Genomic DNA, 18,505 nt, shown 5'->3' with positions numbered 1-18,505 from the left:
ATTGTTGTAGGTGCTTTGTTACCCATAATTGTGATAAAAATGTGTTTGTTCAAGTTAATTTAGTTATTTGTTTTTGGTACTTGTACTACCTACCCCTCTCTCACATCATTCTTAGCTTTCTGCCCCTGTTAATACCAGAAGTTTCTACACTTGTCTAGATTGTTTCAATTAATTGAACTGTGACATTAATACAATGAAGAGAAAAAAACTAGGATTTTTTTTGTGACATTGCACTTTATTACACAGTTGCTTTATCACTGAGCTATATCTCTAGTCTTAAAAATCATTTGAAGGTCCCTTTCAGTTGCCACATTTTCTGCAACCAAATAATTGTAAAGAAATATCTTAATATAATGTTTTTCCTCTTTTCTGTGTCTTCTAAGGGCCCTCCTGGTCCACCAGGCCCACCAGGACCAAAGGTAATGTTCGTTCTTGATACATCATTTATTTTGTGTAGATTAGTTTTTCTTATTGTTAATGAGAAATTAAACTGAAACTTCTCTCTTCAGGGGAATATGGGCTTAAATTTCCAGGGACCCAAAGGTGAAAAAGTGAGTAAAGAGTCAGTTATTCAGCCTTCATGTTTCTTCATTCATACTCATTTGTACTGTCTTTCTCTTGCCCTGTTTCTTACAATGGACACAGTTTGTCTATATTATTACTTGCAGTAGACACTAAATATCACTGTATTTTTGCTGTGTAAATAGGGTGAACAAGGTCTTCAGGGCCCACCTGGTCCACCTGGACAGATCGGCGAACAGAAAAGACCAATTGATGTAGAATTTCAGAAAGGAGATCAGGTGAGTCCCCAGAGAGGGGAATTGGATGTGTTGGTATAGCTATGTTATTAACTTGTTTGTGGTTGTGATAATCATTTCATGGTGCATAGGAATATTCAGGTATCACATTGTGCATTCTTTTTATTAATTATCTTTTCATTTGTTTTACATCTCACGTGCAGTCCCCTCCCTCCTCTTCTTCCATGTCCTCCCCTTCCCCCTTCTACCCCTCCATCCTGCATTCTTAATATGTACAATTTTTTGTCACTTATATCTCCTTTAATCAAATTTTTAAAAATTCTATAAAATTTTTTAAAAATCTTGCTTTTTGTTAAAACAAGCTATATGTAGATATGTACTCTTAAATGTGGGTGTTCTTTTAATTGCAAGGACTTCAAATGATTAAATTTTTAAAATAACTTTATTAGGGTATCATTTTTATGCCAAACAATTAATCCTTAAAATATATAATCCATTAGTTACTATTCACAAGGTAGGCAAACTGTTTCTACAGTGCACTTTTAGAAAATTCTCATCAACTCCTTGTGAAAACTCATGCCTATTAGTTTCCATTTCACAATCTCCCCTAACTCTCCATTTTCTATCTTTTTGCTCTGTAGATTTGTCTACTGTTGGTCTTTCATATAAACAGAATCATACAATACGTGGCCTTCATTGCTGGCTGTCTTTATATGACTTAATGTTTTTATTTCAATTAATTTTAGCATGTAGCAGTAGTTTATTCTTATTATGGCTAAATAATATTCCATTGTGTGGATATCGTAAATGCTTTACTTACCTATTCATCCTCTGATGACCATTTGGGATGTTTCTATATTTGCTCCTTGCTTTATAGTCATGGCTAGGCTCAGGAAGTGCTAAGTTAGACTGTCATTATAATACTTTCATTCTCTGATGCCATGAAAGAAGATCAAGTGTTCTTTTAGTGCACACTGACCTACCTTTAAACAAACAAGATATATGCGTTTTAATTCACTTCAGTACTGATAAGAGCATTGAAAAGAAAAGAAAAATGTATTTAAAATCTACTATCAATACAAATTAAACCAATTAATTATCTATGAAAAGATACATTGTTATGCAGCTGCCAAATCTTCTAGTTTTATATTTTCTTGCTTATTGTAAAATATTTACATAAGTGAAAAGAATTATTACATATCTTGTTATTTAGCTGGTATTGATACCAGATATTAACTGAAGTGAGGAAAGAGCTTTATATTATGTTCCGATTTCAGCTTTGAATTAAAAATACTCTGCTGTCTGTTTATAGCTGATGAACCTAAAATTTTCATTATTAAACATGTTCAGTAGTTGGAACTCCACTGAGTTGTAGTAGAGTGAGAATGCATATTCCAGTATTAATGTGCTTTGCTTTCCCCTATACCTGACTAGGGAGTTCCTGGTGATAGAGGACCTCCTGGACCTCCAGGAATACCTGGTCCTCCAGTAAGTATCCTAAGATGCTTTAGAATCATTTAATATGAACTGGTGTTGATATACACGGTCTCATGAAACTACTGTTTGTGTGCAGGGTCCTCCAGGTGGTGTGAAAGGTGAAAAGGGTGAGCCAGGAGAGCCAGGCAAAAGAGTAAGTGTTGTGACCATTAGTAGTGTTTATAAAAATTCTAAGTACACTATATGTATCAGACTTTCTCTTTTGGGTCACCACCCAGCTCCCAAACCCCGACACAGAAACTTAGCATTAGTTATGAATGCCCAGCCTTAACATAGGTTTGTTTCCTGCCAGCTCTTACAACTTAGCCTGTTTCTCTTTATCTACTCTTGCCTCAGGGCCTTTTCCCTTGCCTTTCTTTCCCTCTGTATATCTTCCTTAGACTGATTTTTCACATCTGGCCTGGCTTATGGCTCCAGGCATGTCCCTCTTTCTCCCTCATTCTCTTCTTCTCTCTCTCCTATTTATTTTCTCTGCTTATCAGCCCTGCCTATCCCTCTCTTGCCTAGCTATTGGCTGGTCAGCCTTTTATTAGATCAAACAGGTGCCGTAGGCAGGCAAGGTAAACAAATGCAACACATCTTTACATAATTAAACACACATCCTCACATCATTAAGCAAATATAACGCATCTTTGCCTAGTTAATTTCTATAACACACGTGTGGGTATATTTTTTTCTTTCTAAATCCTAATTTCACTGCCTGAAAAATATAACTACATGTATAACTTATTATAATAACTGTCATTTAAAAAGTCTATTTATATAGTTCAAGGTAGTACTAATGTGCTGAGCAGTGGTGGTGCATGCCTTTAATCCCTGCACTTAGGAGTCAGAGGCAGGTGGATCTCTGTGAGTTCGAGGCCAGCCTGCTCTACAAGAGCTAGTTCCAGGACAGGCTTCAAAGCCACAGAAACTCCCTTTCTTGAACATTTTTTTAAAAGGTACTATTAATGGTTGCTATAGTCCTTAACTTTCTACTTCCTAAATAACAAATTTTTGTTCTTGCTCCACCATTGCTTTGTATCATGCAGGGTAAACCAGGCAAAGATGGAGAGACTGGCCAACCGGGAATCCCAGTGAGTAACTATGGTCCTTTTCTTTAACAACAACAACAAAATCTTTGGTAATATTTGCACTATTTGTAGGTGGTGGTTAAAAGGTAGGGGCACACGGTATGGAGTTTGGAAATAGCTTAAAGAAATGGAAATTATCGTCACCATTTTGAATATAAACTTGAAATATCTCTAGTTTTAAGGCAGATGTAATTAGGAAGGCGTTATCTTCTTAGATTCATTCCCAGTTGCTGTAATGACATAACAAAAGCTTCTAAAGAAGGATACAGTCCTCCATGGTGGGGAAGAGATGCAGCATGCAAGGAAGGCATGGGGGCAGGAGCAGAGACTGACTGGTCACGCCATATGTTGTTATTATTTACCATTTCATATATGTACATCTTGCATACTGACCACTCTCACCTCTCTCGCCTCCCACCTCCCTTGCTCCACACAAATCTCTCTCACACATTCATGTCCATTCATTTTGATTTTGTGGCCCAGAAAGATTAATCCAGGCCCTTGGTACGACTGAGTTTGGGGCTCTCCGTTGGATCCTGATGGGCTAAGCAGAGGAGGGAACATAAGTAAAGGCAGTGAGTGATTCCTCCTCCTGCAGAATCTATTAAAAGTCAGTAGTTCAGCGGCAGAGGATGGGGCTGCATTAGTCTCCCCTCCTTTTCTGCTGTGTCTGGGCTGGTCTTGTATGGTTTAGTACAGGCAGCTTCAGCTGAGGTGAGTTAACAATTACAGTAGTGGAATTAAGTCCTGATGATGGCATTTAGTAGCCCTTCACCCTATCTTTGGGTTCTTACATACTTGCTGCCTCCTCATCTACTATGTTCTCTGAGCATTTGAGAGGGTGGTATAAGTCACTTGTTTGTGGTGGGGCCCAGCCTGTCACTTATATTCTGTATCACTGGCAGCTATGAGTGTTTGCATTCACCACTGTTCGTTGTTAGGAGATGCTTCTCTGATGAAGGCTGGGGATCACTGTGTCTACGGGTATAAGCAGAGGTATTTAGAAGGCATTAGCTGGTATGTCTGGAAGTTAATCATCAGAAGACATTCACTGCATGGGCCTACTTCCTCTTCAGACTTGGGTTGTTAGCCAGGCTTATACCAGGCATGGCATTTCCCTCTTCCCACTTGCCTCATGTTGAGTGAGTCTTGAATTCATTCAGAGGGAACTGGTTACATCCCATCACAAGTCAAGCTGCTATCACACAAGTGGAAACATCTTGCTTTCCAAATTTCTTTATATTCCCTTTATCCTTGTCAAGCCTCCCACACCTACATCTTTATTTCTCCAGTCTTGCCCCTCTATCCCTGCCTAAGCCTTTGCACGCAGTATCCCCCTCTGTTTACTTAGGGCCTATTATCATCCCCTCATCCTTTATGGCAACCTCTCTGCACCCCCATTTCTTTCCTTGTTTCCTGGTTTGCACAGGTACTGTACACGAGACATACCATAATAAAGAATTGATTCTCATATGAGAGAACATGTGGCATTTGTAGTTTGGAGACTGGATTTTCTTTCTTAGAATGCTTTTTTCATTTCCATACATTTCCCCACAATTTTTATAATTCCATTTTTCTTTATTCATCAGTTCTTGGGACTCTAGGCTGCCTCTAGTTTCTAAGTACTTGAGTATAACAGCAATGAACATGGGTGTGCAAGTATGTCTGTTGTGAGACATAAGGTCTCATATGCCTTGGTGTGATATAGCTGAGTTGTATGCTAGTTTTTTAGTGTTTGGAAAAATCTCCAGACTGAATTCCAAAGTAGCTATACTAGTTTACATTAGCAGCAACAATGTATTCTCCTTTCCCAACATCTGCATAAGCATTTGTTGTTCCTGATATTCATGATGACAGTCATTTCAGCTGGGAAGAGATTGAATGTTAAAGTCATTTAAATCTGAATTCGACTAATCACTAAGGGTGTTGACCAATACAGTGTTTATTGTCATTCATATGTTTTGTTTTCTCTTTTGTTTTAGATTTATTTGTTTGTTTATTTATATGTGTTTTGCTTGTGTATATGTGTTGTATCATGTGCATGTCTCATGCCTGATGAGTTCAGAAGGAGGTTCTAGATGATCGTGAGTCACCATTGGGTGCTGGGAACTAGCAACAGGTCTTCTGCGAGCACAGTTCACCACTGAGCCATTCTCTCCAGCTCCTATCATTTTTTTTCTTTTGAGAATTTTCTCTAGTTCTGCAACCCATTTTTAAACTGGGTTGCTTGTTTTCTTCTTATTTGGTATTTTTGAGTTCTTTGTGTTTTCTTGACACCAGTCCTCAGTCAGATAATGTATAGCAGGCAAAGATTTTATTCCGTTTTGTGCACTGCCTCTTCAGTTGAACGAATTTCCTTTGCTTTTTAATTTCATGAGATCTCACGTGTCGATTGTCTTAGTTACTTTTCTACTGCTGTGCCTTCCAGAAGGAAGGGTTTGTTTGGACTTAAGTTCCAGGGGGTTGACGGTCTATCATGGCAGAGAAGCAGCAGGCATGGCAGTTGGAGCAGTAAACTGAGAGCTCATTTCCCGAACTGCAAGTGAGAAGCAGAGAGAACAAACTAGGAATAGGACAAGGGTTTGAATCCTCAGAGCCTGCCCCTAGTACCACACTTCCTCCAGTAAGGCCACATATCCTAGACCTCCACAAACTTGGTAACAAGTGTTCAAATGGTAAAGCCTGTGCCAGGGGGTGCTTTCTCATTCAAACTACTACATGAGTTTTATTTTCTGTTCTACTGAACTCCTATTCAGAAACTCCTTGTCCATACCTCTATGGTGAAGCATTGTTTTGTTTTGTTATAGGAGTTTTAGGGTGTTAAATCTTCTTTGGAGCCATTGGTCCATTTGGAGTTGGGTTTTATACAATGTGAGAGATAGGAATCGAGTTTCATTCTTTTGAATGCTGATACCCAGGATTTCCATTACTATTTATTGAAGATACTTCCCTATTTCCAATGTGTTTTCTTGGCATCTTTGTAGAAATTCAGATAGCGATAGTTGTATGGATTGTGTGTTCTGTTCTATTGATGGGCTGATGTAGTTGGTATTCTCATTACTTCTGTGGAGAACATGATTATTTAGCATCTTTCCATTTTGCTATGTTTAGTGATTTTTACCCTATCCCCCTTCTTAAAGGGTTTGCCTGGTGATCCTGGTTACCCTGGTGAACCAGGAAGGAATGGTGAAAAGGTAAGAATTTCTGCATTTTGACGTGTCTGGTTTTACTCTTATTACCACAAACAGTTCCCCTGTTGATACTGAATTATAACTGAAAACATTATAATTAGTTAGTACTTGTATTTATGCATGGCTTCTTTACACATTTTTTTCTTTTATTATGTGTTCGCTAAATTTCCTTGCATTGACCTATATGGCAGTGCTTATGGGGAAATATATGTGACTGCCTTTTCATTATAATGTCAGTGCCTTTGCTGCAAACACCTGTCAGCACAACTTTCAAGAAGAGGACTGGGCACTATTTCAGTGGTTCTCTTACTCAAAAAGCTTCGAGCTGTAAAATTAGAATGTCTCTTTTAAATATTTTCCATTCTGTATGCAATTATTGTGTGTAAATCTGTGGCTAATTCTTTGTAGTTTTCCCACTGGACTGATGCAGCCTGCTTAAAGTCACTTACTTAGTTACTTCTGTTAAAAGTGACTCTGAAAGCATGTATGAAGCATGGAGTTAGCCTGGTTTTAGCCCATCACAAAATATTCAGTCCTCAATGCCCTCTCTTCTCTAACTCCTTTATATCAAACCAAACTAAAAAGAAATAATAAAACAAACTGGAAGTATACTGAAGTTACATATTTTATTGATGGTTTTTCTCTAGACCAGATCCAAGTCTTGGTTTAACCTAAAAGACATAACTGGAATGAAGGGAAGCATCAAATACTTAAAATTCAGGATTGTTTCTCAATTAGTAACTCATGATTCAGAGGAATGTCCCTAGAGCTGGAAGTGTGAGAGATAGATCTATTCTTGAGTGTTAGCCAATAAAGTAACAATTGAATATTGTCTTCTTCATGCCTATGAATGTTGCTGATAGAAGTCTGTCCAATGTCTTCAGCTTTTAAATAAGCCAGAAAGGTTAATTGATTTTGGTTAAGATTATGTAACCAGTAAATCCAAGACAACATCAAGGTCTTTATAGGCTTAGACAAGTTATTTCATTAACTCCTGTTGTACTTTGCGCTTGACAACTTTATTAATGACTTCTGAGTCTTTATAAAAGTCAATTGTTTCTTGAGGCAATTATGTTTTGTGTCATCCATACTAATTATGTGTTATCCATTTGTATTGAACAGGGCCAAAAGGGTGATATTGGCCCACCTGGACCTCCTGGACTAGTAAGTTTTTCTCTTAAGTCTTAATTTCCCAAATTTAATATTGCTTCATCATTTTTTATGCAAGTTATATACTATCTGCCTTTTCTTCACAGGACATAAAATTTGAAATTATTACCAGCTTTTATTGGCTTAGAAGCCATTAGAACTTTTAAAATCCAGTAGTGCTAACCTTCTACGGTTCTGTCTGTGTTACTTTTTCATAGTTAAGGTCCCAAATTATACATTGTTGTTTTGTATCATGATTGTCAACACCTTCCTTAAACAGCCAGCAGGTGGTGCAACTGCTGCTTACAAAGGGTCTCGAAAAAGAATTCTGGGGAAAGCCAGGGTTGGTGGTTTCCCCTGCAGTGCTTCAGGCACACATGGATTTAGTCCTAACAGGTTTTCTCAGTTTGTAATGTCTGCTTCACACCTCTTTCCTTCTTGAGTGTGTGCTTTCTGGGGCCTCTAGATAACAAGTAAGAAATGGCTATAGGAAAGAATAATTGAAGGGAGGTGGATTTGCCACCATATTTGCATTCACTGTAGAATTTAAGTCATGTACATTTTCGAGTGTATCAAGATTAAAAAGAAAATAGCTGTTGAGGTTCTACCAATGTTTTTGGTTGAAATTTTGGTAGTTCTTCAGACGTTCTACTGTACTGAATCCACAGCAGTGAGTGGATTAAACTTATTTTATACACTCTGACATTTTAGTTCTTCTTACCCTAGTATGTCTCAGGTAGTAATATTTAGAATACTGCCAAACCTAATGAGGCTATAATAAATATAGATAATTTTGTTTGTTTGTTTGTTTTTCGAGGCAGGGTTTCAGTTCTAGCTGTCCTGGAACAAGTTCTTATAGACCAGAGTGACCTCAAACTCACAGAGATCTGCCTGCCTCTGCTTCCCTAGTGCTGAAATTAAAGGTGTGTGACACCACTACCTGGCATAAATATTAGATATTTTTTATTCACTTTCATTTTAAAATAATAATTTCAGTTCTCCAGAAAGTAATCATTCTTTTAAAAAATTAGAAAATAAAATCAGGAGAGTGCTGCATACTTTTCCTTGACCATTACCCCATTTTGTATATCAAACTTTTAGCCTCTTGTTTATTAATATTTTTACGTCCATTCAAGGTAAAGTAAAATATCATAGTTTGCTAGTATTGATTTGTGTGCCAAATCAACTTAAAATAGTTATTTTGTGAAATTATTTAGAATACAAGTAAATCATAAGAAGATCTAGAAGCTGGGCATGCTCAGTTGATTGGGCTATATAAATGTAGTCTCCTGTAAAGAGATAGGGTTTTTTTTTTTCAAGAAAGTGATATGCATATTGACTTATTATAAAGGTTATGGGAAGGCACTGCAGATATTTGGAATGACATATGAAAAAGTACTGATAAAGTGTGCACACTGAGCAGGGTGACACACTCCTTTTCATGCCAGCACTTGGGAGGCAGAGGCAGGAGGACCTCTGAGTTTGAGGTCAGCCTGGTCTACAGAGTGAGTTCTGGGACAGCCAGGCTACACAGAGAAAAAGTCTACCTCCAAAACCAAACGAAAGAAAACTGTGAACAATATACAAGTGAAATGGTTATAATCAGACAGGCTGGAGTGATAAGAATTCATTGCTAGAAATAATAGACAAGGACATAGCTGAGAGTGATGCTGAAAGTAATTTGACCGAGTTGAGGGTTACAAGTAGCATCACATACAGTCGGGAGTAAGCAAGTACTATCTTTAAGACAAGTCGTTTACATTGGAAAATTTGTTTGAGGCAAGTGTATGATGTAAATAGGCTTGAATTTAAGGGAATAAACTTAAAGGCAAAGTCCAAGTGTGAGATCAGGGCAGTAATTGTGACAAGAGGATCGAGGAAAGAAAATCAGAGGCATTTGTTTTAAAGAACTGCCAGGTTTTAGGTGACTGGAAATAGCTGTTAATGATATGAGAGGAGACAACAAAAATCCTTCAAGCTTTGTAAGTCTTGAGCTCAATTTGCTGTTATTGTATGCTTCCTCATTGGTTGAGGGTAAAAGTGATGAAGGTGACCTAATCTATGGAGCAGTCTTAATGAGAATCAATCTATGTGATAGGTTTAATATCTAAGAACTGTGTGAAAACACAGTATTATAATCATAGGTAGCTTCTTGATTCCATTTAGAAGAGCAAGCTTCTTCATTGGCTTCCTGAATTTCTTTTTCTATGAAAAGGTAATTCCTACGCCTGGCCCTGGTGTAACTGTGGGAGAAAAAGGAAATATTGGGTTACCTGGTTTGCCTGGAGAAAAAGGAGAGCGAGGATTTCCTGGAATACAAGGGCCACCTGGCTTTCCTGGACCTCCAGGTAGAAGAGAATGTGTTTATATCTCTGTGCTTTCAGTATCCTAGCCAATCCATATATACAATTCTATCATATTGGTTTGATTGGGCATGGCAGTGGATGACGTGAGTATTCTGTGCTCTACCCCTGTATGTTTGTGTAACATGTTATGTCTGTGTGCTGGTGACCTCCCACCTGAGCTCCTGTGGAGGCCAGGAGTTGACACTGAGAAGTTTTTCTGCACTTTTTTAAGGCTGTCAATGAACCTGTAGCCTTCTGTTTCCGCTAGGCTTCCTGAACAGCCAGCCTCCAAGATCTTACTGTCTGCACCACCAGCACTGAGGTTATACTACTATGCCAGGCTTTTAAGTGAACTCTGCGAATCTGACTCCATGTCCTCATGTTTTCCCAATAGCAGTATATCCACTAAGTCATCTCTACTATACAAATGGGGACTTTCTAAATGACCAGCTGTACCAGACATGTGTTATTGTGTTTCTTGCCAAATTCTTCCCATGTCCTTTTAAAAGCCCACTTAAATGCCATAAATCTCACTTTTACCTTCTACTAAAAATATACTGTACCAAATAGTTCCTTGATCTGGTAGATGAATCATCACACTTTCCATGCTGTCAGAGAACAGGATATTGACGTAACAAATGACAACATTTCTATGTCTCCTATACAACATTGGTAACCAGCACTGTTCATTTAGAATTCCAGAATCAATGAATTAGCAATTTCCATGTTGACTTTATCATGTATAAAACTTTAAGGTTCAGTATTGATTGACTTTTATATCATTCTCTGAGAAGATATAGTGTATATTGTAACTCTTAAAATTTGACCAGAAATTAAACTGTCATTATGTATCTTGTTTATTAAAGTGTAACAATCTATGCAAAATTCACAAAAACATTCATTTCAGTATCTAGCACACATATATATTCAATGAGTTACAGGTTATTTCCATTAAAAAATGTGTAACTAAGGAAATACTGTTATGTTGAGGAAAGCAACACCTTCTGATGAAGAAAATGATAAGTGTGAGTTTCTTTATAGTCTAAATATGCTCTTTTTAGTCCTCATCTCAAAACAATGAGCTAAATATCTGTTATGGGTTGAAATTTAAAATAAAGAATTTTCGCAGGCTATGGTAAAAGAGTTCAGGAGTTGATAACTATAAAGGAAAAATATGATGCTTAAGGGATAAACTTAATATTTCTCAAAAATATCATGAGTGAGTCATATACAAAAGATTGGGACAAGAAACAGTATTTAAAATATGATATTGGGAAAAGTAATAGTGGTGACAATCCATCTAGTTAAAGCGCTGAACACACAAACACAGACACATGCCCCTCTGTAAAAAGATCATTAAACACCAACCAAGAGTAAAATAATAACAAAATTACAAAGTCCATTAGGCTCATTACCTTGGCATTTCAGAATTTAGGAATTAAAAATAAAATATTAAAAATAAACAACTCTGAAAAACTTACCTAAGGGAGAAAAAGGCACATTGCCTGCAGAACAGTGAGAGTTTGCAGAAGATAATGGAACGTATTTTCACAGTAATAAGGACAAATAACTATAAATTTTGAAGCCTATATTTTACTAAACTGCCATCCTGGTGTGAAGATGGGATACCTGGATGATTTGCCACCTCCAGACCTTCCTTTACGTCGTTACTAAAGGTTTTACTCTGACAGTAAGGGGGAAAATACAGAAAAAAGTAGGGGTGGGAGGTAAGATAGAAGAATCATGGGCTAAGAAAGATCTGAATAAGCTACATTGCCTTTAAATTCATAATGATCTAGGACTGTATGTGTGAATATTCCTTACATGGTAGAGAAGCTACCAATAGGATGAGGACAAGGAGTCAGCCAGTGATACTGTTCTCAGTTTTGCCTTATTAATGTGTAAGAATATAAATATTACTCACTCTAAAGTTTTTTGAAATACAGATTTAAGAACTTTAGAGGTGGCTAGGTGCATCGAGTGTTGGCCACACAAATATTCAAACCCAGGTTTGAATCAATAACCCTGATGTAAAAAACTAGGGACAGTGGTGCATGCCTCTAATCCTAGCAAAAGTGAGACAGGCAATAGGATTCTGGGTGCTTTCTGGCCAGTCAGTCTAGCCTAATTGTTAAACTCTAGGTCCAGTGAGAAAGTCTGTCTCAAAATATAGCATGAAGAGTGAGGCATATACACACACATTGGGGTGAGGGCAGGGAGCGATAGAGGAGAGGGAGAGACAGGGGAAATATATAGATTTAAATACATAGATCAAAATTTACACGAACCATTATTAGAGAAGAATAGAAATAAAATGTATAATTTAACTGATCAGAGGGAAAATAAACCAATCTGTACAATAGAAGCTAAAATTAGGCCGAAAGAAAGATTAACATCCTCCATTGCTGCTAGGAGTACAAACTTGTACAGCCACTTTGGAAGTCAATATGGTGGTTTTCAGAAAACTGGGAATCAATCTACTTCAACAGCCAGTGATACCACTCTTGGGCATATACCCATAGGATGTTCATACCACAAGGACACTTGCTCAACTATGTTCACAGCAGCTTTATTCATAATAGCCAGAACCTGAAAACAACCTAGATGCCCCTCAACAGAAGAATGGATAAAGGAAATGTGGCACATTTACACAATAGAGTACTACTCAGCTGTAAAAACAATGACTATAAAATTTGTAGGCAAATGGATGGAACTAGAAAAAGCCATGCTAAGTGAGGTAACTCGGATCCAGAAAGACAAACATGGTTTGTACTCCCTCATAAGTGGATATTATTAAGAGTAAAGTATAGGATAACAAAATCTACAATACACAGCCTCAGAGAGGCTAGATATCAAGAAGGGTTTAAAGAGGGATGCATGGATTTCCCTGGGAAGGGGTCATCTGGGGGTCAGTTGGGGGGCAATGAGAAGATGGGAACTTCAGAGAGCCCAATGGAGGGGGAAAGTAAGCAAAGAGACATCTTGATGGGGAGCGAATTCTGGGGTTAGGTAGTAACCTGGTACCAGGGAAACTCCCAGGCATTCATAACGATAACCCTAGCTAGGACTCCAGCAATAGTGGAGAAGGTGTCTGAACTGGCCATCTACTGTAATCAGATTGGTGACTACCCTAATTGTCATCAGAGATCCTTTATCCAGTAACTGATGATGGAAGCAGATGCAGAGATCCACAGCCAAGCACTAGACCGAGCCTGCTTAAGAAAGGGAGGAGGGATTGTATGAGTCAAGGGGGTCAAGGTCATGACTGAAAACCCACAGAGACAGCTGACCTGAGCTCATAGGAGCTTATGGACTCTGGACCAACAGTTAGGGAGCCTGCATGGGACCAACCTAGGCCCTCTGTATGTGACAGTTTTATAGCTTGTTCTGTTTTTAAGGCTCTTGGCAGTGAGATCAGGATCTGTACCTGGCACTTAGCTGGATATTTGGGACCTGTTCTCCATGCTGGATTATCTCACCGAGCCTTGATTTAGGGGGAGGAGCTTGGTCCTGCCTCAATTTAATGTGCCATGCTATGTTCACACCTTTGGGAGGCCTGTCTCTTTCTGAATGAAGAGGGGCAAAGAGTAGATGGGGAAGGGGGTAAATGGGAGTGGGGAGGCTGGAGGAGAGGAGGGAAGGGAATCTGTAGTCAGTGTGTAAAATAAATGAAAAAATGTTAATTAAATAAAAGCTTTAAAAGATAAAAAAATAAAATAGAAGATGACACAGAAAATACTGAAAAGCAAATCATTAACATGTTGAAAGATCAAACACAAAGTAGATGATACTAAAATAAAATTGAGATAAAATATTGTATAGTCTGCAGAATATGTATATCTGAAGCAGGAGAAAACTTACAAGTAAAGTGAACAAAACATATTAATTAAAATTTATTGATAGAAAAAAGAAAGCTGTCTTAATTCTAATGTCAAGTCAAAGAAAATTCATTGAAAACTATGCATTAACAACACAGGTATTGTATTTAATAAATAATAATACAGTGATTAAAGTCAGAATAATCTAATGAATATGCTTAATGAATAGTAACAGTGATGATGATATAAAATTTATAAATTACAGGAGGTAAATTGACAGATCCTTAGTACTTTGAACAAATTAAAAATAAGTGTATAATTACTTTGATCAACATAATCAAGCTGTATCTATGAGTGAGAGAAATGAATGTTCTAGAAAGCAAAGGATACATGTTCTGTGCAAATTTGTATAGACTATTTATAAGAATATATGCTATTTGACCTGAAAACAATCTACAGTATGTATGCTTGTGATTCTCTGAAACCAGAGTAAAATAGACTGGGGAAACACAAATATCTGTATATTAGTATTTGCATGTTGACATTGTTAAAAATAAGTTCAGAGATAAGGCAGACATATGGCAATGTCAAACCACTGCTATGCCACAATAAAATGTGCTTCATATGAAAACTTATTAACCGCAGCCCAAACAATACTCCCATTCTATTATAAGACTACAAATACCAAAAATAAGTGAGAAATGGAAATGTAGCATGGCATTATATTCCTTGAAATGAAAAGAAATGATAAACTTAACTCACATGTTCACACAGGATGAAACAAGCACAAACATATAGAATGGGTAATTCACCAGAATGAAAAGAACTGTAAAATGAAAACTAAAACAGATACGAGTGAATATGGAAACTAAAATATATTGAAAAGAGTTTGAAACAAGGACAGATTAACAAATATCGTCAAGATAAAACTCAGAAATGATACAAATAAAATTAGAAGAAAAAAGAATTTTGCCATAAGTATTTCTTTTTAGTAATTAGAAAACTATGAATCTCTACTAATAAATTTGACTTTCTAGATGAAATATAAACTTCTTAAGTAACAAAATCAAATTATTAAAGAAAGTTGTTATGAGAGAGTATGAAGCCTAAGTCAATTGCCATAGAACAGAAGTTCTCAACCTGTGAGTCATGACTTTTTGGGGGTCCAATTATCCTTTCACAGGGGTCACATGTCAGATATCTTGCACATCAGATATGTTCATTATTGTTCATAATAGTAGCAAAATTATATTTATGAAGTAGCAACAAAAATAATTTTATGATTGGGCGTCACTACAACACGAAGAACAGTATTAAAGGGTCTCAGCATTAGGAAGGTTGAGAACCACTTCCATAGAAGACTTTGAAATATTGACACTCTCCATGAATAAGTGTTGATTTACAGGTGTTTTTATAGTTTTATGAATGAGTTCTACCAAACTGGCAAAAAACATAATCCCCATATTTTGAATTATTTCAAAGTATAAACAGGAAATCTAGTAACAGTGATAATAAACCACCAAGGGGATAACCTATAAATAAAAATGGTTCAACCTCATTTATTAACAGAGAACCTATAATAATGCTAAATTAAACAGTCAGGCAGTGGTGGCGCATGCCTTTAATCCCAGCACTCGTAAGGCAGAGGCAGGCGGATCTCCATGAATTTGAGGCAAGCCTGGTCTACAAGAGCTAGTTCCAGGACAGGAACCAAAAACTAGAGAGAAACCCTGTCTCAAAAATCCAATAAAATACTAACCATATCTCTCCGTAAATCATGTATGATATATCACCATTTAATTTTACCCTAAAATGTCAAAGATGTTTCTATGTTATATTTCTGTAACTGACTATATGAAGAAATTAAAAGAGAATAGACCAATAAATGTGTAGAAATTGACAATAGCAAGAAAGCAATTGAGCCTACCCCAAACAATATAGGGAAGAGCTCTTTCCAGGCCTTTTAAAAGTACAATTGAATGGGGATGGAGAGATGCTTTAGTAGTTTAGAGAGCTGCTAGCATTTTTAGAGGATTCAAGTTTGGTTCCCAGCACCTACATGGTGACTTATACTACTGCCTGTAACTTCAGTTCCAGAGAATCTAATTCACTCTGACTACTGAAGGCACCAGCACACACATGGTTGTTGTAGGAGGCTGCTTGTTTGTTCCTGGCTGCCCAGACTCAAAATGATCACTCAGAAACTATATTATTTAAATCACTGCTTGGCCAATCACTTAAGTGTATTGCTAGCTAGCTCTTATACATTTGGTTAACCCATTTCTATTAATCTGTGTATCACCACGTGGCTGTGGCTTACTGGGTAAAGTTCTATCTGGCATCCAGCATCTGTCTCCGGTGGGGCTACATGGCTTCTGCCTGACTCCACCTACTCTTTCTTTATATATCTCTTCCAGCCTGGCTATAATCTCTTAAGCCATTGGCCAAAAGCAGCTCCTTTATTCGTTAACCAATAAAAGCAACACATAAACAGAAGGACTTCCCATATCATTTCCCCTTTTCTGTTTAAAAAGGAAGGTTTTAACTTTAACATAGTAAAAATTACATATAGCAAGACAGGTATCAAGCAAGAATTACAGTTACACTATTGATATCTACTTTATCTTTTATAATAAATAAGGAAAAGTATAACTATCTATTCTTCACCTCCATCAAAGACTCCAGAAGGATACAATATTAGCTAACTAAACAGAAAGTGTATTGTAAGCAGCTTCCAAAACTCCAGAATTGACAGAAACATCTCACTGTCTGGACAGTCACCCAAAGTTCTTTTGTAACATTGGGACACCCATCTTCAGCCTACTGGTCCATAGTATCTGCCAGACTTCTCCATGAAACTGGAAATTTGAAGATTTGTTCTACCTTGTAATGGCAAAGCCTATTTCCCATATCACATGGTGCATGTTAAATAGTCATATTTAATAATGTAAAATTACTAAATATATATCAAAATACACTTTATGTAAGAGGTCAATATTTTAAAGTTCTTTATAATAGGAAATAACCTTTTTAAGTTCTGTCTCTCAGATTTCAAATTCCAATAGGATTTTAAACAGAAATTTGTAAGTTGATCCTAATAGTAAATATGAGTAAAGTTTTAAATGTAGAAAGATAATTTTTAAAAATATATAATTATTTCCTTAGTAGTTTTGAAAACAAAGCATGTTTTCATGTGTTGATGTACAGAATTAGGCAGTAGAACTGAAAACTGTCCAGATGTTTTATTTGATCATATTGAAGTACTCCCTCTCTCTTTGCATTTTGATACTTTCATAGTATCGGATGTATGTATGTATTCCATATATGTATGTATTTCACATATATGTATACATATATGTATGTGTGTGTATATATAATATGATTTTATCCATAGCTTATTAGCTTCTGTTATCCCCCTTCTGTTTTCCATGATATAACACTAAAGGACCCATCTCATAAAAATATCCAAAGCTGCTGTGTGTTCGTGATTTGCAATGGCCATGTCATACCAGAATGGTAGCCTTTCATGGCACACCTCTATATGTTCTTTATATGCAGCCTTAGTTTTTGTTAAACTTTCTCTATACCCTGACATTACCCCCACTTCCCATCCCGACTGAAACATTTCCATGCTTAATAGTCCCCTCCCTCCCTCATTACTAATAATTTTCTGGCATTTCAGGGGGTAGAACATCATAGTGTTAAAGAGAGGGTATTATTTTATTAGTAATTTTCAAAAGCCATAAAATTACCTTTGCTTGTTTGCTTTTTTCAAGACAGGGTCCCACTATGTAGCCCTGACTGTCATGGAACTTACTCTGTAAACCAGGCTGGCTTCAAATTCACAGAGATCCACCTGCCTCTGCCACCTGAGTGCTGCGATATGGGCCACTATGCCTGGCCATTACTTTAAGTAATCATCATATCTTATACCCAAACTATTACATTATTTAAAGCATTTCATTCTTGCAAATGCTAATTCTCATAGAGGAACTTACTACACAAACCAAATGAACAGACACTAAGTGTGGTATAGAAGGGGTTTAAAGCATAGGGAATAAAAATAAAATAGGGTGCATTGTCTCGTCCATGCTGAATTGAATTTAGCTTTATATTATGTGCCATGGAAGCAGAAAGGAGCCTGGGAGGGGAAAGAGAATAGGTGAGGGTGGGTTAAGAGAGATGAATAAGGTAGTGTGGAGATGGATATGAGCATATATATGAAAATGCTATAATGCAAGCCATTATTTTGTATGCTAAGGCTACAATTTTTAAAATGGAAAAAGAAAGTCCAACTGTTACATTAAAGGGAGGCTTTATCATTAAAACTGTCTCCTAGAGAATCAAAATAATTGTCTATAAAATAAGATCATCTTGATCACTTTTAATGGGTACATTTTCTTATTTAGGGACAGCAGTCATGGGTCCTCCTGGTCCCCCTGGATATCCTGGAGAAAGAGGCCAAAAAGGTGATGAAGGTCCCCCTGGAATTTGTATTCCTGGATCTCCTGGACTTGATGGACAGCCTGGGGCTCCTGGCCTTCCAGGGCCTCCTGGTCCTCCCGGCCCTCATATGCCATCCCGTAAGTTGTGTTTGCATTCTGATAACTTTGGCTGATCTTTTGTTTTATTTCATTTGTAAGTGAATGTGACTGAAGTTTGACATCATTTTTT

At 37.1% G+C, this 18,505-nt stretch overlaps 1 protein-coding gene across 2 annotated transcripts in view; it reads left to right on the top strand.

Moving 5' to 3' along the window:
* Col4a5 (collagen type IV alpha 5 chain) overlaps positions 1-18,505 on the top strand; it is a 193,164-nt gene that overhangs the window by 89,711 nt on the left and 84,948 nt on the right. For both annotated transcript variants that reach the window (XM_087903202.1, XM_048428518.3), the window contains exons 11-20: positions 384-419; positions 510-551; positions 708-800; positions 2,193-2,246; positions 2,332-2,388; positions 3,287-3,331; positions 6,469-6,522; positions 7,642-7,683; positions 9,884-10,016; positions 18,241-18,414. In XM_087903202.1, coding sequence (XP_087759328.1) covers positions 384-419; positions 510-551; positions 708-800; positions 2,193-2,246; positions 2,332-2,388; positions 3,287-3,331; positions 6,469-6,522; positions 7,642-7,683; positions 9,884-10,016; positions 18,241-18,414 — 730 coding nt within the window. The remainder of the gene's footprint in view (positions 1-383; positions 420-509; positions 552-707; positions 801-2,192; positions 2,247-2,331; positions 2,389-3,286; positions 3,332-6,468; positions 6,523-7,641; positions 7,684-9,883; positions 10,017-18,240; positions 18,415-18,505) is intronic.

The sequence above is a fragment of the Myodes glareolus genome, chromosome X (assembly GCF_982192425.1).
Source record: "Myodes glareolus chromosome X, mMyoGla1.1, whole genome shotgun sequence".
NCBI classification, from domain to species: Eukaryota; Metazoa; Chordata; class Mammalia; order Rodentia; family Cricetidae; genus Myodes; species Myodes glareolus.
Note: the sequence above shows the minus strand (reverse complement) of the source record. Positions and strands in the feature narration are given on the sequence as shown.